Below are 26,348 nucleotides of genomic sequence, written 5' to 3'. Positions count from 1 at the left end.
TGAGTGTTAAAACTTTTATAGAAATCCTTGAGAAACAAAGGAAAAATACAAAGCAGAGCCCAGGAGAAGAGCACCAGTCTGCAGTCCCCACACGCACACTGCAGGTCACCTGCAAGAGCCGACAGCCTCAAGAAGATGCTCCCTCCCTGGCAGCCCCACGACAAACCAGAACCACACTGGTATCCATGGTCTCTCTCTCGAGCAGCAGATGTGGAAGCCCAAGGTTCTTCCCAGGCCCCGAGGCTGCGGGAGGGCAGGATGTTGGCCCAGGTGTTCAGAAAGGACAAAATCAGTCAGTGCAGGGTGGTAACTGGGGACCTTTCTCCACAGGACAGGCTGCGGGAGCAGACTCTGCTCCCAGTGGCTCAGGACAAACAAGCACAGACATGCAGGCGAGCAAGGGCTCAGCCCGTGCTGGTCAGGGACTGGAAGGCCAGGATGACTCCAAGCTCAGCCAGCTCCCACGCAGCAAAGAAACCACCACCACCATGTCAGGCTTTAAAAACAGCTTAGGACAAAGGCCAGACAAACTCAACTTCCCCTTTGGAAGGCACAGCCTTTGCCATTTGTTTTAAAAACAGAAGTCACACAGCTCTTGCCCAGTAAAACATCCCTCTCTAAAAACAGCCCCACAGGCAAGTGTGCAGCGCAGGGGGCTCCCACAGTCCACAGTCCTTGCTCTCCAGAGCCAGCTCCTGTCTATTCCTTTGAGGTAGGTTTAGGTGTCCCCAGGGAGGGACGGCAGCTGCCTGGTCACATCACCAGGGTGGTGCCCGAGAGGCAGCCAGCACATTTCTGGTTGGTTCCACCAGTGCACTTGTTGAGAGGTAAGCTCTGAGTAGGGCTGGGCTCCAGGCATCTCGTGAGGTCTTCACCAGCTGAAGGGAGGAGTGTACTGCAGGAAAAAGGAGACCCCATGCTGTTTAGGGACAGTGATAAAGGATCAAAAGGGCCACAGAGCAACATTCACCTGAGGTATCATCATAGGCAGGCTCAGAGACAAGGCTACCAGGCTCACCTACTCCATTCCCCACCATGGGCAGTACCAGTCACCCCAACAGCCAAGACAGTGACGGGACTTTAGGGTCACAGCTTGATCTCCCTGGCTGCACGCAAACCCCACCCCACCCTGGCCTGGGCACAGGAGCAGGTATGCCCTTTCCCTTAACACTAGAGACCAGGGGTGTGCCTGCCCTCCACTTTGGCCCACCCATATGAACCCCAGTCCTCCACCTCTCTGCCAGGAGGCTGTCGGGGCCAGCAGCACCCATTTTGCAGCCCAGCTTTGCTCTGGGAAGCTGGCAGAGTGCAGCAGACTCAGAGGCCTCACTGCTCCCCCCAGCCCCATGCTGCAGCTGAAAGCCTCTGCTCACTGCTGGCCACATCAGAGACCACAGAAGTGGTATGGGTCCCTGTGGGGAACATCTTGTCAGTGTGTCCTGACCATGACAATCCCAAACATCACCAGTCTGGCTGGTTTGGGCCTCACTCCCATCTGAGCTGGGCAGACGGTGCCAAGGAGACATGCCCAGTCGCATAGACATCATGCCAGCCCCATCAGTTGGCTCTCCAGAGAGCGGAGGTTGGCTTCAGAGCCTGCAACCCAAGCTGTCCCCCATTAAACAAAGCTGCTTTCCCTGCTGCCAGTTCTCTCTCAGTACACCAGCCCTAAAGCCACACTGTAAACATCATGCACGTCACAGCCACTGCAAACTCACCCCAGTCTGACCAGTTCCAGTTTGCTGAAGCCATTTGATTGAATGCTGCTCTTCTGGAGAAAGAAAGACTTTGGCAACGACCACTGCAGGAGGAGAAAAGACAACCAAATGGCTATTAAGTTGTGGCAAAAATCCCTCAAGCCTGCTGGGCTCTGCTGTAGGCTGCCCTAGTGCGCTTCAGCTTGAACTGCTTCACACTGCTGTGCATCGTCACTGCCACCAGACTGTTCCCAGAATAGCAAACAGAGCAGTCTTTGCTCTCTGTTTTAATGAATCCCTCTGCTGTAAGTGGGAGCAGAGCATCTCAAGGTCAAAAGAGTGGGTTTCTTTCACTGGATTAGCCTGCTGTAAGGCACAGGAGTGACAGACGGAGATGGCTCCCTCACAGAGAGGAATAAAGGGCAGGTCAGGGCAGTGCAGGTCAGTGCACTCAAGGATATTCAGATGCAAAGTACTTGCAGATCTGATAGATGGTGGACTTCACGCTAGAGAAGTATAGGGTTTTCCAGACTCCTAGAGGCCTTGGCAGAAAGAGGAGAAGAGAGCAAACAAGTAGGGTAGGAGCCACAGGAAGTGGAATAAGCAGGCTCTCTGCCCAAGCAAACAACCACCTCTCCCTAGCTTACCCACAGCCATACGCACCATCTGGGCTGAATCCATCCCTGCCCCAGTGTGGTACCCTTTGACACACCAGTTCTTCAGAAGCTCCAGCCCTAGGAAATGACAGAAAAGAAGCGAGAACGAATGACCAAGTCTGCAGAGAGTTAAGCCTTCCCAGCTTGGGACACTCAAATATGCTGCACGGAGTGAACTGACAGCGTAGTACATGCTATGCAGTAACCAGCTGAACACATGCCTGAGTCCCAGCAAACACGGGGTAAACCAAGGGCGTTCACCCTTTGTACGAGCAAACACCAGCAAGCGCCAGCATGTGGGCTGCCGCAGCGCCTGCCTTCCTCCCAGGGAGCCAGACGCGCTGTGCAGCAGGCTCAGTTAAGCAGGGAAACTGGGGCAACGCAGGATTTGCCGAATTAGACCAGACTGGCTGTCCCCCCGAGCCCGGTGCCTGCCAACAGCAGCACCTGATTTGTGCTGCGCTGGTGAAAGTTCCTACAGTGCAAAAGTGGAGCAGCTTTGCTGTCGCCAGCCCCTTTCCCAGAGGAGGGCAGCTCAGGCAACCTCCTCCTTGCACAGCACCGATCAGCTGCAGCTTCCCAGTCCATCTTCTCTTCCCTGCACAGATCCAGCTGGAGCTCGATATGGGCCAAGACCTGGTCTCCATCCCTGGCAGAGGACAAAGCTGGCACAGACCGAGCTCACCAGCGGTGTGACTGGAAGGGACCATTCCTCCAGAAGCACAAAAGATGTGCTGCTCCAGAGCGCAAGGAGGTCACCCTGAAGCAGAGCCAGGTGTCTGACTGCACTGAACAGGCTCCACTTCCTCCAAGGCCTCCTCCTGCCTCCTGCTAGCTGTCCCCACTACAGCCAAGTTCCCTGCTCTCTACTAATCCAGAGATCTTGAAAAATCCAAGGCTGCTCCCTTCTAATTTTCTTTTTTTAAGAGCCTTAGAGCCACAGCACAAGCTAAGGTGCCTTGAGATTCAAGAACCAGCAGAGCAATGGCCAGGAACTTGATGCTGTTGATGCTGTCCAGCTGGGGTTACTGTGGTTTGCTATATGATACTAGGCCTGGCTATAGGACGAATCATTGCTGCCCAAACTCTGCTCCTCAGTGACCTTTCAGCAAGCCCCAGGACCTTGGAAAAAACACTCCAGGTGCTGGGGGCTGAGGGGATCAGCGCAGCTCGGCAGCCCTGTCCCGGCTCTGTGCACCAGCTCGGGCTTTGCACCTTGCTGGCCAAGGAGAGAGGAGAGCTGCGTGGAACATACATGAATGGGAAGGGGCCAGGGGAGGTTGGGTTTTACTCAGAAGTGAAGAGCAACGAGGGGGTAGAGCAAGTCTGCTCGCTGGGTTGATTCGAAGAAGCTGGAGCACTGAACCCGGCATGAGCAGCAAAGTTCAGGGCAGCACTTCAGTGCAGATGATGACAGGATCTTTCTTCCAGCTGACAGCAGAGCATCTAGCAAAGGTATTAGCAAGGCAAAGGATGACACATGCTGACAAGTGCAGCTGGAGAGGGCTATGAGGTTACTGTCTTTCTGTGAAAGATTGTTAGCGACCCCTGTGATATTTGCTTTAACACCAATGAAAAGTGACAAAAGCATTTTTTTCTTTTTCTTTGCATGACAGCCAGGCTAGGAGCACACATACGGTCGCCTCAGTGGAGGGCCAGCTCCTGCAGAAGCGCCTCCAGCTACAGCAGATGCTGGATGGAGAGCCCTGATCCACAGACTTTTTATGTCCTCTAACCCCTCACACTAGACCTCACTGGTTCTCTCTCCTAAATACCCTCTACTGCAGCCCTGATAGAGATAGCCCTGGGTGAGAAGGAATTGGTCCAGCCCAGCTATGCCTCATTAAAGGATGCTTTTTATTAAACTGCAGAGTTGTGTCCTGGAAAGGTGGAAATGATAGCTAGATTTTTAGTGTTTAGGAAAAATTCCTCTGTGTGCACGCTAACTGTTTTTCATCAATTAGAAAGCATCAGGAGACCAGGGAGTAGGCCCAATTTTTCCTTCACAGGTCACCTGTAAGGAACAAAGCCCAGTGAATCCAGTTGTTTCTTCCTCAAAAGAGGACAGAAAAATGCAATAACAGGCCAAAATTACAGGTTGAAGGTAGAATCCCAGCCTGCTTTAGCCCCTGGACACCTAGAAGTGTGGGTGCTGAGCTTACCAGAGCAGTCAGCACCTCTGATCAACTCAGAATAAGCTTTTAATGACATTCAAAGCAGTCTGGGAGGGTAACACATTTCCTATGGCTAGTGTGCAGGCAGACAGCACTCCCTCAACATGCACAGCTCAGAAGTCTCCTGCGACTGCCGGCAGGCAGCCTGCTTGACTCAGGTGACTGTGCCAGGCTCTCAGATGGCAGTTACCTTTGTGTTTATTCAAGTAGTATTTGAGCTCCCACTGGGTCACCAGGATGTTGAAGTAACGAGGCTGCTCGAAGAAGCGCAGGTACCGCATGGAGATGTGGGTGGGGAACACCCGCTCAAACTGCCCGCGCCGGGAATACTCGTCCTCTGTCTCCACCAGGATGCGAACATCATCTGGGGTCAGGATGTCCAAGACAGAAGAATAAAAATCCTGCAGACAAGAGCAAACCCAGGGTCAGGGAGAACTCAACTACATTTTGTCAGTCCCCCTTCCCACCTCCCCACTCCTTAAACCCTCTCAGGCAGAGGTCTCCATGTGTCTGAGATCTTTGGGACACAGACCATGTGGAAAATAAAGAAATCTAGGCTCAGGGGTGACCTCAATGCTGCACAGAGCTGAGGAGATCCCCAATTCTGCAGCCCAACCTCTCTTACAGGCACTGCCAGGTGGCACACAAAGCAAACGTCCCTGCTACCTGCACAGGGTCAGCAGGCAAAGGCTATGAGAGCTGTGCAGAGACACAAGGAGGAATGGGCAGTGCTCAGACTCTGTTTGGGGTCTGGTGGGTAATGTGCCCCTGAGCACGTGCCTATCTTAATGTAAAGATGAGCCAGTGCAGCAGTGGCTTAAGCAAACCCAATTTATTTCTGACCAGCTGTCTTGTAACCCACTGGAGCCCAAGTGCTCCCCGTCATCTGGCTGTCCCCACAGAGGGGCACAATCTGGAGAGGGACAAGGGACAGACGTGAGACTGCTTGGGACAGTGGCTTGGAAGGATGGCACAAGTCTCAGAGCTGATTGTGTCATACCTGGTCAGGCATATTCTGTGTCAAGTAATAGGCCTTCTTCATCTTCTCTGCTATGAAATGCTCAGATGCTGGCTTGGGCTTCTCCTTCAAAGCACTGCTCAGACTGAGGACACAAGAACAGGCAGCAGAGCATTTAACCAGAGAAAACAGAGTCCTGTCATGGCAGAGCTGCTCCAGCAACTTCTGTGAGAGCAGTGACACCCTCAGGAAGATGCTGTGGGGGAGAGAACGCTTTGTCCAAGGATTTCACTAGTTCCAAGACCAGTGATGCACCCACAGCCTTGTGCATCAGCTCAGGTCCCAGGCAGGTGATGGGCAGAGGAACAGGGAGGGCCCTGCCAGCTCCTCGCTATGGCACTTCAGCGTTTCTTCATCCAAAAGGTGAACTATCACCTCACACTCACAAAGGATGCAAGAGGGCAAAAGACACACTGTGACCCGATTCACAGCTCTTGAAGCCTGGTGGGATCTCATGTTTACATCCTGCTTGGAACACAGCTTCCTAACTGTAACAACAGGGCTGGGGGTATGAGTACTCGGTACTTATACTGTGCAAGGAAGGAGAGAACTCTCAGATCAAATACTTCCTCCTGCAACATCCAAGAACTCTCAAGACTCAAATTCAGCTCCAGCTTCACATGCCATGGGAAATCCTGGCCTTTTGTACGATCTGACCAGCAACCATCTAAACAATTCTAAGCACCCAACTGAACCATTTGGGAATGCCAGACTCTGGGAGATAGCTGTCCAGCACCTTTTAATGCTTATAGTAACACAGCTAATTTGTTCTGCTGATGCTGCAAAAATAATTAGTTGTGTGCAGATCCAAACAGGGAGAGCAGAGTCTCAAGGCTGTGCTGCATGGTGCTTGGGCAACATGCAGATCTACTGGAATTATGCCCATATATAAAAACCCCTTCCTATCCTTCCCAGGGCAGGAGATATGGTTAAGCAAGCTTGACCCTGGATGCAAGAACTCTGGTAATGCATCAACTGAACCATGTTCAGGATCCGCTTAATCCCCTGCAGGTCCCTCCGAGGCCACCTGCCCTTCAGCACCTCTGTTGCAAGCCATAAACGAGCGTGTGATCAAAGCGCTGCAGATGAGCTGGCGAGAGGTCTCCGGCTGGAACGGGCCCGTGCTCCAAGCTTCTTCCTTTGCTGAAGGCACAGGGCAGGCGAAGGGCAAGAGTCCCATCTTTTGGCATGCCCATACATTACCGCATGCTGGTGCTCATCCCAGCGAGCTGCTCCTTCAGTGACAAACAGTCAGCAGCCACTATGCTGCAGGGAGCAGGACTGGTTTCCTCCGCACCATCAGGTTTGAAAACAGCATAAGCTCAAACTGTGGACAAACACGGAAGGAGCAGGGGCCTTGGTGGACACATGCCCAGTCATGTTAGCTGCAAGGTAAGACTGTGCACAACCCGGTCTATACGTCTACAGCCTCTGACACCTGCAGTCTTGCCTAAGGAACAGATCACTCCAGCCTTTGCAAAATAGCAGGTGCTCCTTTTGCTCAAGGCAGCAGCACATCAGCCCTGGGGTAGAGGGTAAGTGGATCCAGCCCCAGTGCAGCCAGACAGCGCTCCAAGCAAATGGAGGCAGTGTGCCTCAGCATCACATTGGTTCTGGCAGGGGGAAGGAGGGTAGAGTACAACTCAGCTAACTGCAGAGCAAACACAAATTACACTGGCCTCACTTCTAACATGGACCTGCAGAGAAGGCATAAATCCTTCTGCCTTGAAGAGACTGCAGAAACCAGACACCCCAGCAATGATGCAAGTCCCTCAGACCCATAGCTGAAGGACCAGCAAGCACAGGCTCTCAACAGCACAGAAAGCATCCTTTGCTGGGCTGCAAGCAGCCCCCAGATTAAATCCCCCAAGAGAAAATCCTGCCCCTCTGACAGAAAAGGGGGCTGACCTGCAGCTAGAGCCGCTTCTTGTCTGTGGCTTTGAGGCCATGCTGTCCGTGCTGGGCAGAACGAAACCGGCGAGGTTGAGGAGGTCCCGGATCATCTGGCCCTTGATGCTCACGTCCAGCGGGGAGTTGGAGTGGAGGCTGTGTGGTGGAAGCATCACAGCAGTCTGAGTGCTAGAATGGAGGTGCCAAACCCCACAGCCCTGAGATCAGTCCCTGGGTTAATACTGCCTGGGTTTCAAAAGCCAGTCTGTCCCTCGATTCATCACAAACAGCCATGAGACATTGAGAGAACAATCCTGACAACAGCACTTTGAATAGGGGCTCCCCACCAGAAATGGTTAATTTCTCCACCTCTTCCCAGATTTGCTGGAAACCCAGAGCCCCCCATCTGGGATCACAGTTCTGTGTCCAGCTCATCCCCATCCGCTCTCGCAGGCAGGAGAGGCCATGCACAGAAGGACCGCAGCTCCTGGCCCTGCCTGCACAGCCAACACTGTGCAGCTGGGTGCCGTCAGCAAGCAAGAAACAGTGCACAAGGACCCGCTGATCGCTTCTGCCCACACAAAGAAGAAATCTGTGCCGTCAACTGTTCCCTACATGACACATCCCTCCTCGCCCTTCCTTTTTTAACATACTCTTCCCTGGCTCTAGATGGAGCATGCCCAGCAAAGCTTTCTGAGCTGCAGATAAATGTTGCTTTCGCAGACAGGGAGGACTTTGATTCCTGCAATCTGGAGAGGGAGGCTTCAAAGCCCACAGTCTTTCAGCACAGGGTGCCAGGGACATCACGAGCCAAATTCACTTTGTGGTAGAAGAAAGGCCATTATCTGCTGTGGCTCAGAATCTGCTTTACCTTGGGGAAATGTTGACCTCTAAGATCCAGGGCTTGAGGTTTTCATCCAGCATGATATCAAACCCAAACAGCTCATGGCAACAATACGGCCGCCGCACGTACATCTTCACCAGGCTGTTCACGTAGGGCTCAGATCTGCAAGCCAAGGGAAAAATGCTTGTTTCCAACAGTCAGACAGCAGAACTCTGGCTGTTCACAGCACATGCTGCCAGTTCTGAGAGTGTTCTGAGAGTGTATACAGCCACATGGTGCGGGTGCAGCTGGGCTGAGAGACCGACACAGGCTTGTGAGCTGCTGCTGCTGCACTGCGTATGGATCCAGCACTGCATCCTGAGCATCCCTGCTCTGTCAGGCAGGAGCCTCCTCTGAACGCAAGATCCATCCTGCACCAGGGGACCTTTCTTCTCAGGCACCCTGGTCAATCAGGGGAGTGGGTGACAAGCTGGGCAGAGTGTCGGGTGCACCGCACCCGCCTGGCCTCCGCCCCTGCACTGCAGGAAATATACGGTCTATATACCCACTGCAGCTACTGCAGAACGACCATAAGTAACAGGATGAAAGGAAGGATCCAGAGAGAAATACTGATGCCAACAGCAGTGGCAGCATTTAGACTAAGAGCAAAAAGACCAGGCTGAGAGGGGACTGGAAAGCCAGAGGGGCCAGGGTGCACCCCACAGCCAGGCACAGAGCAAGGGGTGACAGGACTCACGCAATGATGGTTTTGATAACGATGTCCTTAATCTTCTCCCAGATGGCCTCACTATTAACTCCCTTCTGGGCCAGGTAACTCCAGAGAGCTTTGAGTGCCCTGGGAGAGAGAAAACAAAGGAGGTAGCTCTGTAGCCCCTTGCTGCCCAGCCCTGCTAGGGGAGCGAAAGTGGCAGAGGGGAGCCTCAACAAAGCTTTTCCCTGGCAGGGCCATCCTTCTGCCATCCTCAAACCCCTCAGCTTCTGGTTGCTACCCTCTCCAGTATGGCCGCTCATCTTGTAGGCCCAGGCTACTAGGAATACAAATCTGTCATAGACTTGTCCGAGCACTGGAGTAATAGGTCCCAAATTAGCACATGAGCAAGGTATGTCAGGCCCAGATCTTCTCTTCCCTCCCTCTCTGTGTCCTCAGCAAACCTCCCCTTCCTGCAGGCCATCCCCCGCAGAACTGCAAAGCAGCTCAGAGCAGGAATCCAGCAAGATCCCCATAAATCTTTTAGTAGAGCCATTTCACTGAGGCTTCGGGGGTGGATAAAAAATTTTTTTAAATTGTGGAGAACAAGATGGTAGGGGGGAGCGTCTCTGCTTTTATAGGAGTTTCCCACACCACATCGAGTGCTGAAAGCTACCCTGACACTGAGCCAAGGATGCTCAGATGTTGCTCAAGTGAGACCATGTGGCTAATGGCCAGGAATCCAAAGGTCACGCTTCCTGCTTACAAGATGGAGTGGATTACAGCCACTCTCATCTTTAACGTGGGAGCAGCCAGCTTTGACTTGAATGGCGGTACCAAAAACCCTCACAATCCCACCCCTGTGGAATTTCAGCTGCTGGGGGGACAGCAGACCCTTCTCAAAGTCCCTGTGGAGGAACAGACCACTGCACAGCAGGTCCAGGTTTGAGAAAGCAATCCTACCACAGCAAACCACCTTCCCCAGCTCCCTTTGAAGTGAAGTAGCCCTGCCCAGGCCCATGAATTGAAAACTCTATCCTGCACTATTTTTAAAAGAGTTCAAGCACCACTGTGGAATCAGAGACAAGTGCCTGGGGCCTTGGATCAGTCCACCCATGGGACAGCAGGGAACAGGAACTCCTGCAAGACTGCAGCCCTCTTCCAAATGCCTAGAAATGGCACCACTGCTCCTATTCGCTCTGAGTAGCACATAAATTGTCAGTTTGGCACCAGGACTGTCCCTTTCTCTGCGTCCACAAGTCAGCAGTGAGATGAGCAGAAGCTCCCATCTAGCCAATTTAAGCACCACAATTATCTATTCAAGTTCTAACAGCAAAATATCAGATTCTGCTTTAACCACATCCCATCACCCGCACAAGAGGGCAAGGGGGCGAATAAGCACAGATGAGAGCAGCGCTGGAAGCAGGGAACAGCACAGACACAGGCAGGATGAACTGCAACCACAGCCCATGCAGTAGCAGACAGGATGAGTCACAAGCCAGGGAGACCATCCGGATTCCATCAACATTAACTCATGCTAAAAAACACTGTGTTCTTCCAGTTTCCTCAAGTGGGAGCAGATAATACAGGAAGCACCTTCAAGTTTTGGGTAGGATACTAAAAAAAAAGCTGACTTAACAGAGAATAGAAAGAGCTGCCCTGTGCCCTAAAAGCAGCACCTACCATTTGTGTCCCTGACAAGCAGTCTCATCTGAGTTGGACTTGTACTCCGTGTTCTTCTTGTTCACACTGTAGTTGGTCAAGTGCATAAATTTGTTGCTGAGGCTCTTCATCGAGGAGGAGTACCTGGAGGAGGCCATAGGAGCACAAGCAGTCTGAGCTTGAACTGACTGTCCCCAGGCCCATGGGGCAGCCAGAAACTCTGTTCTCATCTCATACCACTCTTGGCCACCCACCAGCCCTGCCACCTCCCATTCCCAGGCTGCCTGGACCTCTCTTTCCCCAACAGCCCAGAGCTGATGGGACAAAGCATGAGACACAGAGCAGGCTGCCTTGGGGCAGTGGGATGCAATCCCATGCTCACAGCATGTCCTTAAGAAAAGACCAGAGTGTCAGTGAGCAAAAGCACTGACGGAACTGCAGCAGCCCAAGGCAATTTAGTCAAAACTGGAAATAACATCTCAGTTTCTGGTATGCCAGCTCTTATGTAGTATGAAGTACAGACAGCGTATTTCAAGAACTGCTTTACACTGAGCTAATCTTGCCTTGGGAAAGGGGGATGAATGAAGCATCCTCTCACATTCCCTTTCAACAATGTCACCTGCAGTGACCCCATGTGTTTCCAGACTGCTTCTCAAGCAAGCAAGCACCACCACATAGGGGATGACTCCCTCCTGCCTCTGCCGAGACAGGTACCACAGCCACATGTGCCTCAGTGCTGAGGCAGCCCCCACAGCACCACTCTCCTGCACAACCTACTTGCAGCTAGCAAAGCGAACCAATCCATCCTTGAACAGGTATACCCTGAGGGGATCATAGCAAGTGACGTAAACGTAGATCCTCAGGTCAAACTTCTTCCCGCCAATGAGGTAGGGTTTGTGCAGATATCTGCAGAGGGAAGAAAGGACCGGGGGAGGATTATGATTTCCATGTGCAGGAACATCTCTAGCCCCCACCTCTGAGAGCTTGGCAAAACCATGGATCAATGCAGAAGCCCTTTTGCACAGCGTATCCAAGTTAAGTGCATCACAGTCAAAATGAAAGAAAAAAGCTCTCCTATGCACGGGGAGATCCTGCAGCACATGAGCAGTATTTCCTTCTGCTCAGTTCCATTTTGATGAGATTCTCCCTGGCTCTGAGGCAGAGTAGGTCTTCCACACCCACAAGACTGATCACAATATCCAGGAACATCTAAGACATGCAGTGGGCCACAGATGGTTTGGTTCAGAGATCAGAAACAGTTGGAAATTTTCATCCAAATCGTTTCATTATTTACCCCCAAAGTTCAGGATTTTCCATAGGAAAGCTTATCACTTTGCACAGGAAGCAGAAAGGGAGAAGAGACAAGCCAACACAGCAATTCCCTGTCTGTCAAACACCAGACAGTTTTCTTGCCCTCACAAGAACCTTCCCAGAAAGCAGCCTCAGGCCAATGTGAGCTATTCCATTTTTCTGCAAAAGGGGAAAGAGATTCTGAAAATCCTGTTATTTCAAGAAAACCCTTTGATCAACATCCACACACAGGGAGGCTCTTATTGCCCATTCTAGCTTGGATAAAAACAAGTCTTTGACAATTGCCACCTCTTCCCTGGCACTTCTCTCCCCACTGTGCTTGTGGGCACTGGATAAGGTTTGTTTGCCTCCAAAGATGCCAAACTCCAGAGTACAAAGCAGTGAGAGCAGGATCACAGCAGAGCTCAAGCTGATCACCTGCCAGACAGAAGCTCCAGAAAGCCCGTGGAGCCAGTTTCTACCCGAGACCTCAAAAATCTGTGCAGAGACAGTAGCACTCTGGTAAGCACAGCAGCAGCTGACAGAGCCAGACTTTGAGCAGCAGCATTACACCCAGGCAGCTGAAAGTTTCTGGATGCAAATCGGGTGCTTCTGCTCTGCGACACAGTGACAGCAGCCCAGACCTGGCCAGAGGGACTCGACACTAGGAGGTCCCAGGCTATGTGTCAACCTTGCTTTCCTTCATTCACCTCTGTACCAGCAGCGGCCTCCTTTTGGGGAGCTGGCTCCATTTGTGGATGACCTGGATACCAATACCTCTTGCTGATGCTGGCTGCAAAACACAAACAAGGGATCAGATCTTCTCCCTGCAGCTACAGTGGAACAGAGAATTGAGCTCTGCTTTGCACTTACTGGTTTCACAATCCATTTCTGCCGGCTAGCTCCTTCCTCCCATGCTTTCCTGAGTAATTTGATGTCCTGGGGCAGGATGAAGGACTGTGGAAAGAAGTTAAACTCCTTCCTCCCACAGCGAGCCTGCATCTTCAACAGGTTGCGCCACAGACGGTCCTTTCTCCCAATTTGAAATGAACCAGGGAAGTGGTTTAGCTGTAAAGAAACCCAGATGCTGTGAGATCTCCCTGCTTCCCCACCTCCCTGCCCACCCCTTGCTGCTCCCTGGCCAGAGGATACATCCTTTCTGAACACAGTGCAAGGTAACGCTCTTTGCTCCCCTCCCAGGCTTGCACCAAGACAGGACCCACCTGCTCCTGAAGCTTTGCAGGGACAAACACCCCCACGGTGACCCACACTGCTACAAAGCCAGCAGCTGCCACCTCCTCCCTTCTGATGTCTGAGCAGCTGCAGGGCACTAGCCCTCAGCCTTTGAGCTTTCTCTGGCAGTATCCTCCACCCCAGAGGTTTCCCACTTGCTTCTAAACTGTATGCCAGAGTCTTGCCCGTGCGACACAAGCTCTGGGGACAGAAAGACCCTGCATCAGGACAGGAACAGGGCTGGAGGCTGCCAGCTTCCAAACCTGGATGCTGCCTCAAGACTGAGCAGTTTGGAGCATCATGGTTCTCCAGAACAAACATGTATGTGTGATAGATATCAAACCTCTGGTCCCTCACATGTTCCTCAAGCCACTGGCTACTTCTGACCTTTTTGTGATCTGAGTTAGGTACATCCCCTCTGGCTGTGCTGGCTGGGAGGGCACTGGCCCTTCCGCTCAGTTCTGCCAGAGGAATGGCTGCTTTAAGCAACAAAGGCAGAATTTAGATGAGCTCACAAGTGAACACAGCTTGGCTACAGCCTCAGTCTGTACAAGAGCCACCCTTACAGTGGGGATGCTCAACCCAGCTATGCCTTGTGTTCTGGGCTCATCTGGCAGCACAGAAATTCCAGCTGCCATGCTCTGGAACGGACACTGCAGGGACAGCCTGCACAGCAAACGCCTGGCCCTGAAGAGAGGAGCACCCAAACTGCTCCCAATATGCTCTCCATGCATATGAAGGAGGTCAGCCCTAAACATCCCCTACCTTTTGGTGCTCCCTGATAGCTCTGAAGCTAGGGGATTTCATGTGGTGGCCCCAGCAACCCAACCAGTCGTTGGTTTCTGCAGGAAAAACGGAAAAGTCCATGACCAAGTACCCTGCCACCCAAAATGCCCTCTCAGCCCATGAGTACTCCATCTTCTGGGGCGAGCAGAAGCACGGCAGGGATGCTTCACAGCAATAGCACAAAGCACTCATACTGGCTATGACAAAGCTGCCAAATCAAGGGTTGTGAGTGGGATCCAGTTAACCAGGAGGGTCATATCCTTGCAAACATGACTGTTGCAGGGATCTGAGCAGACACAGGGTCAAAGGAATGGCTTTAATCCCCCAGCACCCTGACTTCCCTGCTTTACAGCAGGTGAATGAAGCAGCTGGCTAAGCAGCACTGCACTGCAGAGGCACATGTAGGATTGCAAGACTTCCTAGGTCTTGCTCTGCCCTGCATGTCCCATTATAGCTCCAAAATGGTCTGTGCAGAGGTCTCCTGATAGATGCAGGAGCCCTGTTAAGTACTGCTGGGAGATCACACTCCAGGGTATGGATCATAGCTGCAAATGCTCAGTGCTTCCCCAGCCCTCTCCTACACATCTCTTACGCAAAAATATCCCAACCCTGAGAACCCTCTGGCTATGGTCAGAGAGGATGGCTTCTTCCTCAGCACACGGGGACAAGGGACAGCAGTGCTGGGGTTGGCACCAGATGAGTGCCAGCCTCCTCAGAGTGGCAGCACCATCTAGAGGCACAGCTCAAACAAGCCAGAGCACAGCTCTGCTGCCCCACAACTCCTGCCAACCCAGGAGTAAGTCCTTGTGGTCCATGCCAGGGGCAAGCCAAGAGGGAGATCAGGCCCTGCTAGGACCCAGAACTTGGATACTGCAGGTCAGACAGGTAGAAATGGGAACCCAGCATCCTGCAGTGCCAAGCCTGTATTGCTCCTGCTCTGCTCTTCGTGGGCAGTCTGCCTTCTCATGCTCACAGGCTGGAGGCAAGGGAGGACTCGACGTGCTGGACGCTGCCAGCCTCCCAGAGCTTACTTGTGCTGACTCTGAAGTGGGACCTGCCAACAGTTTGCTTCACTATGTTTGGCGTGACTGTGCACATTTTCCATCGCAGCAGCTTCCTCTGCTCCCAAGGCAGCTTTTCCACTAGGAAGGCAAAAAAAGATAAGGACAGAAGGAAACAAACACAATACACAGATTTTCTACAGCTGCACCCAGGGAAATTCTTATGGTTTGCTGCACAGGAACCAGCCCTGCAGAGGAGGGTGCATAGCCACCTTTGCAGAACTAGCATGGAGCAGAAGGGTCCACAGCTGGGGGAGATCCAGGCTGCTGGAACATTTGGTAGCAGCCTGACTCATGCTCCAGGCTGCAGGAGCAGCCTTCATTTTACTCCAGCCCTTTGGACCTCACAGCAGTGCTGGGTCTCATCACGGGAAGGGTGAAGGGGAGCTGCTGTTGGCCAGCTCTTGGCTGTCTGTGGGCACCACTGCTTGCTAATAATGGGCTGGCTGCTCTCACCCTGCACGGCAGAAGACCCTGTCTCACCTCTCTCATCCCGAGTACTGAAGTAGATGGTTGGAGGCACATTAGGGAATAAACTGCAGACAAGAGCTGGTTTGAGCACTTTCTCCTGAGCCTCAGCCGGCTGGCCCAAGCACTCAATGCAATTCCTAGGAGAGATGAAGAGGTAGGCAGCTGGCTAAAGGTGAACAGTAGCACAGGGAGGAAGGAGGAAGCCGGAAGGAGCCTTCATCCTCGTATCGGGAATTTGCATCATTGCAATGTGGTGCAAGCAACGGGCGCTAAGATCACTAACCCAGTGTGCAGTGACGAGGGGTGAGCTTGCAATGAATGCACATACCAAGTATTACAACCCCTGTAGGTTTTGTGTTTTGCCGGGGCAAGGGGTGGAGTTTGTTACATGACAAACCCTATAACCTAGTCCACAGGTACAAGGGGTGGAGGCTGTAATGCATATAGGATTCAGCTGTTGTAATCCTCTTGGCTTTGGTCTGTTGCAGGGAAGAGGGCTGGAGTTCTACCAACTGTACGTACACCTTACCACAGCAATCCCTAACACCTGGAAGGAAGGCTAGAATTTGTAACTTTCCTATTACGGTTGTGATGATGCTAAAAGTAGAGTTTATAATGAACATATATTCAAATATATGCCACTGCAGCCAGTAGAAGAAGCCATGCTAAAACAACCTACTAAGGAACAAAGAGCAGCAGAAGAAAACTAGCCACAACACATTAACCCCAATCTCCCAGGCCACCCCTTGCCTTGCTGAAGGGACTGAGTGTAGCTTGCAATGAGGGGGTTGGAGACCAGGATGGGGGAGAAGAGGTGTTTCCCTAAACCCCTGTATATATGTATTTTCTTTCAACATCAAAATTGTTAGTTTTGTTAATTGGCAATAAATTATATTGATTAACATTCCCTGGCACAAAACTGGTTTTGCCCACAACCATCTGAAGGCGGGAGACACCTGCAAAGGCTTCGAGGCCAGCCCAGTGTACAGCCTGCACAGAGAAGTGACCAACATCCCTCCCTCCTCGCTGCAGAAGGCATTTGGCCCCCAGTTGCTTCTTCCCCCCATCTGCTTCCAGAGGCCAGCTAGCCACATCCTGCCAGAAACAGGTACTGGTTCAATTTAAGTCACCTCCGCAGGACTTTCACAACCACATATGGACACCCAGAGCCCTGTAGCACCCTGAGGTTCAATACTTGCTACCCTCATCTCCCAGTTATGTCATGATGGAAAGCAGCAAGTTGTCAGGCAGACAGCAAAGCCCGAGGCAGCCCTAAGTGCAAGGGGCAGCACAGCTGCAAGGACCAGCTCTCTTTGCTGGACAGGCAAGAACAGGTCCCGCAGAGGTCTGCCAGGAGTCATGGAGGCAGGACGCAGATAACCACAGGCTGACCTATCCTCCTCAGAGAAACCTCCTTCCAAAAGCTAAAGAAAAACCCAGGCTCCAGGACATGTTTCTAGGATGCAATGCTGAGACACAAGACCCCAAGGAGCTTTTGCAGTCTCTGGCCCAGGGCGCCATCACTGTACTTCATCTGCAAAGCAACAACACTGCAAGAGCACAATTTAATGCAGTAAATCTAACCCAGCACCTGGCAGCGGCAGTGAAATTAAGACCCCTGTTTTGCTGTGGTGGATGCACCCTCAGCACTTTGCAGGCTGCTCTTCGTAGCAAGAGAGGTAGCTTTGGTCTGCAGGGTAGCAAGGAAGCTCATTTTGGTCAGGAAGCCCGTTGCTACCTTTACTCCATTCCCCCACATACTACAGCTCTCCTGTCACCAGGGAGGGCAAAGATGGACAAGTTTGGACAAAGATGCCAAGTTCAATGCACTATACACAGCTACTAACCTGGATACAAGAGCCACAGAGCCTCTGGGTGACATGCCAGTGACAGAGGAAGCATCTGAGTTACCTGCAGGAGGGGACAGATGCAAGTTTTGTCTCTGTGGTGAGCGAATGCACAGAGTTATGAAGGGAAAAGAGAAACCAAATGCTTCAGGGGACAGACCCTTCCCAGCTGCCCCAAATCCTTGGATCCTGGGGTTTGCCCGCTAATTGGTGATATAAAAGGCAGGGCAGCGGCTGGAGCTGACAGCCCTGCACAGATTGGAGATGGGTAAATTTTGGAGCAGGACAGCAGTGAACCCTAGCCTGCTCCTGAGAGGAACCCATGCAATTCCTCCTTGCTGCTACATTGCTTTTGGGTTCAGCATAATCTCTAGATCATCCTGAAATGACAGCATCAGTGTAAGACAGGAGGCAGGCGTGCCCACCCCCAGCTTCCAGACAGCCCCACACTCCCCACCTCAAGGCACAGAGCACAGCCCTCCCTGGGGAACCAGCACTCACTGTCCTCATCTTCTTCCTGACTGCACCTCTCATCCAGGCCATCAGGAAGTTCTTCCTCTGCTTCGTCCTGGGGATGGCTCAGCTCCAGCAGCAACTGATCAGCAGTAACACTGGGACAAAGGGAGGCACGTTTGGAGTGGCATGTGCATTCCAGGGCTAAAAGATCCAGAGGCCCACGAGGCGGCATGCGGTAACACGGGCAGGGGAGTGACAGCACTGCCCTCCCTGGTGCTGATATACAAGCATTCCTCCCAAGCTAGCAAGATGGAGAGGCCCCAGGGCACCCTGAGAGTGAAGATTTTCCAGAGCAGCCAGAAAGAAAAAGGCATGAGGACACCCCTGCCCAGCAGGAAAGCAGGAACAGGAGCTCCCCCATGTCATGCATCAGCTCCATGTTCCTTTAGGAACCCACGTGTCTGCCCAGGAAAGCCTTGCTGGACCTGGCTCAACAGCTGGCTTCACCCAAAGTATGTGCAGAGCCTACCACAGCAGATAGGGCCCCATGACTGTGTGGGGAGCGAGGCAGAAGTGCCACAAAGCAATTCAGCTACACCCTGTGGTTGAAGGAGAACGTGGAAGGCCTCGGAGCCACCCCACATGCCTGTGTCAAGCTGGGTGTGGCAGGAAGGCTCCCCCTGCACCAGGATGCCACACATGGATTTTGGTCAGGGACGCAGCCCATGGCTATCCTTACAGCCACCCCTGTAGTGCCCACAGTGCATCCTCTCCCAACACACACAGACAAAACACCTAGCCCAGCCCATCCTGCCACAGCCTCCCTCCTCCTCCTGGCTCTACTTACTTGAGCTTTCCCCAGGGCACAGCCTGGACCTGTTCCTCCTCTTCCTCCAGTTGGATGGTGGACATCTGAGTTGCCACTTCAGAGACAGCAGTGAGGTGTGGAGGCTCTGCTCTCACCACCTGATCCCCGCTGCATGGGCTCAACATACTTGCAGGCCGGCAGTCGGTGTTGTGGTCAGAAGAGCCAGCGTGCGAGGCCAACAGATGGACGCTGACACGCTTAGTGCCGACGATGGCACCATCGGTGCCTATAAGGCTCGAGTTACTGTTAAGGCGACGGCTACCCAGCTCCAAGTTCAGAGGAGCGATGGTTTCTTTCAGGGTGAGCTGCGCTATGATGTGCTGCCCCCACCTGCTGTTCCAGTTGGATAGGCTGCCCATATTCGTAAGGCCAGAGCTTTCTATTTCACATGCAAAGCCATTGCATGGGGCAGTCTCTCCGGCTAGCTGCTGCACAGCCTCCGTGAGGCTGATCTCTGGTTCCTTCTCTTTTAAGCTGTGCGCTCTCCTCTCAGCGTCCTCCCTGAGGATGGCACTGCTGGGCACATGGGTCACGGAGGGGACCACGGTTTTCTCCAACACAAGGTCACTGCTTTTCACTGCTCCATTGACCAGGCTGCTGGGGAAGCTGTCTCCATCATCCTTAGAGTGGGGCCACGAGGCAGCAGGGAAGCTGTGGGTGTTTTTCACCTTCTTGATCTCCAGTGACTGCAGCAAAGGCACTTTAGCACTGCTTGGCCGTAGGAAGGAGTTGTTACTGAGCACTGGTCTGTAGGAGCTGGAAGCCTGCTGACCTGAGCTAACAGTAGAGCCTTTGACCCGAGTCCCAGACTGCTCCTCTGCCAGCGCAGGCAGCAGGCAGGGCTCCATCACCAAGGAAGACATCACCCTTCCTGTGGCAGACCTGGTGTCTGGAGGGCTTTGGAAAGAAAGCCCGTACGGCTTGGGTCTGAGGCAGGAGCGTCGGCAGAGCAGAGCACTCCCGCCCAGGTCCAGGCAGGGCTGGGCCAAGGGCAGGCTCGGGAGGGCGTCGTCACTGGGCTGTGCGTGGCATCGTGATGGTGGTAACAAGAAGCAGGACTGCTGCAGAGGGATCCCTGAGGGCATCAGGCTGCGATCCTGGAAAGCACTCACATACTTCTCTAAATTCCAGATGGGTTTTGCCTGCTGCTGAATGAGGTGCCAGGCCTGGCACGGCTGAGCTCTCCCTGCCAGAAGGGTGCCTGACTTGAGCCTGACACTCTTCTCCTGCTTGGGGCCCAGATTAGCACGTTCTGGTCCTGCAGAGGCCATGTAGACCCATAGCACATGAGGCACAAGCAAACTGGTCATCTACAGCAGCATCTTTGCCGGCCTGAAACAAGACAACAGCATGAAAGGCGCTGTTACGCCGGCAGGGCAAAGCACCCAGCCAGTGCCCCAAGAGGGGAGCAGGGCCAGCTCCTTTTCCTGCAGGATGAAAAACCGCGTCTATATCTGCTGAGCAACCCGAGAGTCTCCTGGGACCAAGTCAAAGGAATAGCTGGCGTGTCCCATGAAACAGAGGATGCAAAGGACAACTTAGAGAGGGCCTTGGGAAAAGTGCCGTCTGCTTGAAAGTTTATACCCTGCAAATGGCAGGGGTGCCTGGCTGCCAGCCAGGGCCACAGGGCAGCAGCCCCAGCGCAGCAGCCACAGCTGCAAGGAGAGCCTGCCTGCCCTGAACCCAGCACAGCAGCCAGAGCCCAATATCATGGGTCTACATCTCCAAACTGCACTGTGCGCTCCACCACCAGCTCTCCCGACTCCACTGCAAGCCCCAAAAGATCTGCTGCTTTTTCTTCTGCCCACTCCATACAGGTTCAGCTCCCAAAGTCATACAACTGGCAATAACCTCAGTCCTTCTTTTAAAAGGAACCAGTTTCTCACTTTTGTAACCCCTTGGAAAGCTCAGCGAGGGCTGAGGGCATCCTAAAGAGCTCAGGACTGAGAAGGCAGCAAGGAGCAAATGTGGGGCTGTTCTAACATCAGCACCTCAGTTTCCAGCAGAGACTGGCAGTACCACACACACACATTCCTCCCCACTGTAGTTCTACAGAAAAGTCGCTTGTGAGGAGCAACTGGCAGACCACAGAGCAGCAGATGTAGGTGTCCTGAATCCTCCTCAAATGAACTACTGCACCATGCCTGTAAGATCCTCTTGCCTGGGGAGAAGGGAAACAGAAAAACAAGCCATGTGCCAGGTACTTATCTTGCTTTAACACATGCCTGGAAGGCCTCTGGATACAGCCATGATAGGAATTTGTATCCCAAGCAGGCTGGGTGGGTTGCTCTTCTACCTTCCAGCTCTCACAAACTTGCATTTAAAAAAAACAAGTATAAAAAGAAGGGTAAGCAAAGCATCAACCACCATCCGCTTTGTTTTCTTCCAATACACATACACACCCCTTTCTCACCTCAGCTGCAGCAGTTAGAGTGTAGCTAGGAGGCCCCAGGTTGCTCTGCAGCGCTGTGACAGTGGCTCATACCCACCACAGGGCTGGGTCAGACAGACCTACACCCCACACAGACCTACACCTGCCAGACCTTCTCAACCTGTGAAGCAGGCCCCAGTCTCCAGCACACATCAGGTCAGCAGCACCCCAGCTGGAGGCCATATGAGGTTCCACGCAGGATCCCATAGGAGCTATACATCCTCAAGGAGAGCTGCTGCCCTGCCAAGCTCTGCAAGAAAGTATGGAAGGGGTCAGGTCGACTCCATGCCCATGCCTGCACTGTTCATCAGTGCCTGTACAGTCACACTGAGCACTCCCAATGAGGATGGGGCAGCTGCGTCCCTCTGCGAGCTGCAGCTCAGAGGGGCTCAGAGTCTTGGGGAAAGGAATTCCACATGCCATACAGAACTGAGTTGTATCGCACTACCAGATCACTACCTGATCCTTGCCCAGCAGCAAACCTGAACGTGCTGTGACATTCACAGCGATTAGCACAGAGCAAAGAGGCTGTGGCTCAGATGCCGCCACCCGCCCGGCTCAAGTTTCCCCCAGTAAACAAGCGAGCAAAGCTCAGCTTCCACATGCCATCCCCCCAGATGCACCTAGGTTGCAAGTGTGATCAAACCACAAAGCGACCCTAGCACACCAGCAAATGCAGACCTGAAAAAGCAAAATGAAAACCAAGGAGGTGAATAAAAGTGTCCCCCATGTCCCTACCTAGAGGGGACTGTCACTGCAGCATTGCTGCCAGCTTGGCCATTGCATATGCTCTCACCCAGCTGTGGACGACCTTGCACAACCAGCCCGCAGTGAAAGCCACCTGTGCCTCATCTCCACCTGGCTTTACAGCAATCAGTGGATCACCCTGCTATAAAAATAAAAGCAATTTAGCCTAATGAAGCTGTAACGAGGGACATGAATCCTACAGCCAGCTTAGACACGGGAGTGAGTATGCCAGCAGAAGACCTGTGTGACCCTGCTCTGGAGTAAGTGATGACAGCAGCACAGCTGTAACCAGCACAGGCATGGGGGTACCGCCGACAGCTGCAGCTGTCAGGGCAGGGGTCTGGCCATGGCACTGCCTTAGCTGCCACCGCCTGCTTGGCCAGGACTGCTCCCCAGCCCTGCAGCGGCTGAGGGGGAACGTGCTGAGGTTGCCCCTCTCTGGAGTGGTTTTGCCACAGAGCCGCAGAAGCAGCTGGGCTGGCACAGGGCTGGGGTGCACTGGAAGCAGTGGATGCAGAAGGAAGCAGCAGGGCCTTTTATACAGCTTCCAGGCAATGACTGCGCTGGGTGACAGCTAGTGACCACTGTAGAGACACAGGAGCTCAGAGATAGGGGCAGGAAGGATGAAAGGAAGAACATGCCCCCGCATGGTGCAGGTCAGGATGCATCCATATGCTTGTCCCACCTCCTGCGTGCCAGCACAGCTACCTCTGATGTCTGCCTGCAAACTGGCTCCTGTCCTCGCTGCAAGAACAGCTCGGCAAAGCAGCTGCTGAACATCCAGGAGAACCGTTGGAGATGGAGCCATCTTTGCATGCGAGGCTGTGGGCACAGCAGGACAGCAGCCACCACGTCCCCCTGGCTCTGGGCACAAACCATGTCACCTGCCCCAAGGTAAATCCCCACTGGTTACCTGTCAGGGAAGCTTCCCCTTTATATTTAACTTGGTCAGAGTTTTGGGGTGGAGGAAGGTCACAGATTGATGCAATCCCTAGCTCTGCCAACCCAGCCCTACGGCAAAGGAGCAGGAATCTGTTCTGCTGCTCACAACAGCAATAAAACTACAGTTGGAAATTTTATTGTAAAAACATGAGTTGGGAAAAGCCCACGGCGAACTGGCCGGGCTGGAAGTCAAACCCAAAACACCATTACTAGTAATTAACGGATTTTGGCATGGACTTATTGACACGCAATATGAAGGCCAAAGTTGTCACTGTTGGGAGTGACTGTACAGTTGCGCTCGCTTACAATTATTTCGCTAGCACTTTTTATTATCGCACAGCCTGCTCGCAAGCTTTAGGATGTCAGCTGGAGCCCTGCCACAGCCTGTACGAATGTCACATCACAGGGGCTACCGCGTGGCCCAGCCCAAGCACACCCCACTAAGCATCAGTGGAAGTCCCTTCTTCCAGCCCGAGCCTCCCTGCAGCGTGCGCTCCCCTAACGGCAGCGTGGCAGCACCTCACAGACCTGCTTCTAATAGGAAAGGAGGTGACCGTAAGAGCCCGGGTGTGCACATCGTCCCTCTGTCATGTGAGTTTGGCTGGGGAGGTTATTTTAAACGCAGCTGTGGTGACACACTTAAAATAACAAGAGCTTGCAAACGTATGAGCTGCAAGCTGACCTGATAATGTGCTGTCAGCCTCAGGCAGCCCAAAGTCACAATAGGGGGTGTGTGTCAGATACTGTGATTTGCTATTGTTTTCTGTGCCATTGCAGGGTGAAATTTCCGTTCTTTAGAATTAGAAAGGATAACATCTTTTTCTAAATGAGACCTAAGTTCACAACAAGTTCCTCACTTGCAGCAATGGGGCTTTTGATTAAAGCTTGAACATGCAAGTTAACAACAATGCACAATAAACAGATTTTTAAACCAATATACATTTCAAAATAAGGGTTCGTATCCCTTCAAAAAAATTAAAAAGCTTTCAATAAGATCAAGCATGTTGATCTAAAACCGATTGACTGAGAGTGCCTAGAGCTGCTCTTACACCTGGTAGCTAGGTACAAACTCTTGTGTTTCAACAGCACGGAAACAACCCTCACCTACATCAGCTCCAGGAAACAGGTGGCCTCAAGTGCAGTCACACATGGAGACAAAGCAGCACCCAAGGCACCCAAGGCTTCGCCATGCTGTTACGCATCCCTGGTCCCTCTCAGCTCCAGTATCATCCTGCAGAACCACTTTTTGGGTGGAAGACCATACTTTGGGCGCAAAACCAGATGCACGGGATGATAATCAATTTCTCTCCTAATCCAGACACCAAGTTTTTGCCTGGCCACTCGGGTCAAAAAAAAGATACCAGTGAGAAACCACCCACCATGGGGATACATCAGCAAATTCCACCTGCATCCAGGATTATGTTTGTGCCTGGCATTTGCGCTGGGGCTACTAATTTCAATTCAACAGCTGTGGTGCTGAACTCCACACTGAAGAGAGATGGCATGAAAAGTGCACGGCTGCCCAAAACGATCTTTTCACTAAGCGGAGGGCTGCCCTGCAAGAGCAGCAGAGCAGCTCTGGCCCACATTCCCATTCCTGAGGTGGCAGGGAGGGAGGCAGGCAGAGCTTATGGGCAGCAGGGTGCCAGGCCAAGCCACAGAAGAGCTGGAATCCAGCTGCCGCCTCACTCTGTGCTGCAGCAAATGCCTCCCTCCACACACACACAGACTGGGCTGGGGACGGAAGGCTCGTGGGTTCGAGTTCACAGAGGACTTTCTCACTGCTCTCAGGCACTGGAGCACACTATCGGACAAGGTGAGGGACTCCAGCATGGTTAGGCAGAAAATCCAGGGCTGCAGCTTTGCTACACAGAGCGTGCACTGGGGATGTCTAAATTAAAGGGCTGGCTCAGTGCTTGCCCCAGGCAGGCTGACCTGGCTGCGACCAGAGAGCACCGGGGCCACACCAAAGGGCAAAAGGTCCCAAGCGTGGAGTCACCATGGCTACTGAAGAATATTGACTCTTCTGCCCTGACAGAGTCCTCAGGTGACCACAGGGGACCTGCCACACAGTGACAAGAGACCACACAGCTCTGTATTTCCCCAGCAATGAAGGTGGGAAGCCCCTGCTCTTGCTCCTGCTCCTGATTCTTACTTTCTCATTGTCTGGGCTATGGGAGCAGCTGTATTGCAGCATAAACTAGAGTAGGGAAATGAGCCTGGGTTAAAAGCAACCAGCTAAAGCAGGGGGAGGTCCTTTCAGTGAGGAGGTCTAAAGCACCCTCCTGCAGATCTGAGCAGGCAGCAAACCAAAGGGAGAGCATTCTCAGTTGAGCTTCATGATGGGAGAAAAGGTTCAGGACAATTACGCAGCGAGACCTGGGGAGAGCTTGGCTGCCAGCACAGGAACCAAGAGGTGGTCGGCACAGCTTGGTCTGGTTTTAGGCAGCCTTTGGCACAGAAATCACAGAATCACAGATTGGAAGGGACCTCAGGGATCATCTAGTCCAACCTTTCTAGGAAGAGCGCAGTCTAGACAAGATGGCCCAGCACCCTGTCCAAATGACTCTTGGAAGTGTCCAATGTGGCCGAGTCAACCACTTCCCTGGGGAGATTATTCCAACGGTTGATTGTCCTCACTGTGAAAAATTTCCCTCTGGTGTCCAATTGGAATCTCCCCAAGAGCAACTTGTGTCCATTCCCCCATGTCCTCTCCACGTGACTCCTTATAAAAAGGGAGCCTCCATCATCTTTGTAGCTGTCCCTTAAGTACTGGTACATGGTGATGAGATCCCCTCTAAACCTCCTTTTCTCAAGGCTGAACAAACCCAGTTCTCCCAGCCTATCCTCGTATGCCAGGCTTCCCAGTCCTTTGATCATCCTGGTGGCCCTTCTCTGGACGCCTTCCAGCCTGTCCACATCTTTTTTGTATAGCGGGGACCAGAACTGCACACAGTACTCCAGGTGTGGCCTGACAAGCGCTGAGTAGAGCAGGATAATGATTTCTTTATCTCTGCTGGTGATACCCTTTTTGATGCAACCCAACATCCTCTTGGCCTTCTTGCTGCAGCAGCACACTGTTCGCTCATGTTAAGCTTTGTGTCCACCAGGACCCCCAGGTCCCTTTCCACAGAGCTGCTCTCCAGCCAGGTGGATCCCAGTCTGTGCTGAACTCCTGGATTATGTTTTCCCAGGTGCATGACCTTACACTTGCCCTTGCTGAAATTCATAAGGTTCTTGTTGGCCCGCTCTTCCAGCCTATCCAGATCTCCCTGCACAGCAGCTCTCCCTGCTGGAGTGTCTACTTCCCCACTCATTTTGGTGCCATCCACAAACTTCATCAGGCTACACTTGATCCCATTATCCAGATGACTTGCAAAGATGTTGAGTAGCATTGGGCCCAATATCAATCCCTGGGGGACTCCACTTGTGACAGGTTGCCACTTGGAAAAGGAGCTATTTACCACCACCCTTTGGGTGCGGCCTGTCAGCCACTTCCCCACCCACTGGACAGACCACTTCTCTAGGCCATAATGCATTAATTTCTCCAGGAGGAGACTGTGGGGGACCGTATTAAAGGCCTTGAA

General features: G+C 52.7%; 1 protein-coding gene across 1 annotated transcript in view; it reads right to left on the bottom strand.

Annotated features, from left to right (window-relative positions):
* The window catches only part of TTLL4 (tubulin tyrosine ligase like 4), a 29,091-nt gene continuing 2,743 nt past the window's right edge, over positions 1-26,348 (bottom strand). Inside the window, exons 2-19 of the mRNA XM_075093184.1 lie at positions 18,621-19,973; positions 17,819-17,928; positions 17,318-17,381; positions 15,483-15,607; positions 14,970-15,080; positions 13,918-13,994; positions 12,793-12,987; positions 12,630-12,712; positions 11,407-11,535; positions 10,651-10,773; positions 9,016-9,114; positions 8,307-8,441; positions 7,454-7,591; positions 5,528-5,630; positions 4,718-4,928; positions 2,361-2,431; positions 1,719-1,801; positions 1-895 (exon numbers count right to left, since the gene is read on the bottom strand). Of these exons, the coding sequence (XP_074949285.1) occupies positions 754-895; positions 1,719-1,801; positions 2,361-2,431; positions 4,718-4,928; positions 5,528-5,630; positions 7,454-7,591; positions 8,307-8,441; positions 9,016-9,114; positions 10,651-10,773; positions 11,407-11,535; positions 12,630-12,712; positions 12,793-12,987; positions 13,918-13,994; positions 14,970-15,080; positions 15,483-15,607; positions 17,318-17,381; positions 17,819-17,928; positions 18,621-19,951 (3,330 nt within the window). The 5' untranslated portion in view covers positions 19,952-19,973 and the 3' untranslated portion in view covers positions 1-753. The remainder of the gene's footprint in view (positions 896-1,718; positions 1,802-2,360; positions 2,432-4,717; positions 4,929-5,527; positions 5,631-7,453; positions 7,592-8,306; positions 8,442-9,015; positions 9,115-10,650; positions 10,774-11,406; positions 11,536-12,629; positions 12,713-12,792; positions 12,988-13,917; positions 13,995-14,969; positions 15,081-15,482; positions 15,608-17,317; positions 17,382-17,818; positions 17,929-18,620; positions 19,974-26,348) is intronic.

Source organism: Phalacrocorax aristotelis, chromosome 5 (genome assembly GCF_949628215.1).
Source record: "Phalacrocorax aristotelis chromosome 5, bGulAri2.1, whole genome shotgun sequence".
In the NCBI taxonomy this organism is placed as follows: domain Eukaryota; kingdom Metazoa; phylum Chordata; class Aves; order Suliformes; family Phalacrocoracidae; genus Phalacrocorax; species Phalacrocorax aristotelis.
The sequence above is the reverse complement of the archived record's forward strand: the minus strand, read 5'-3'. Positions and strand labels throughout refer to the sequence as shown.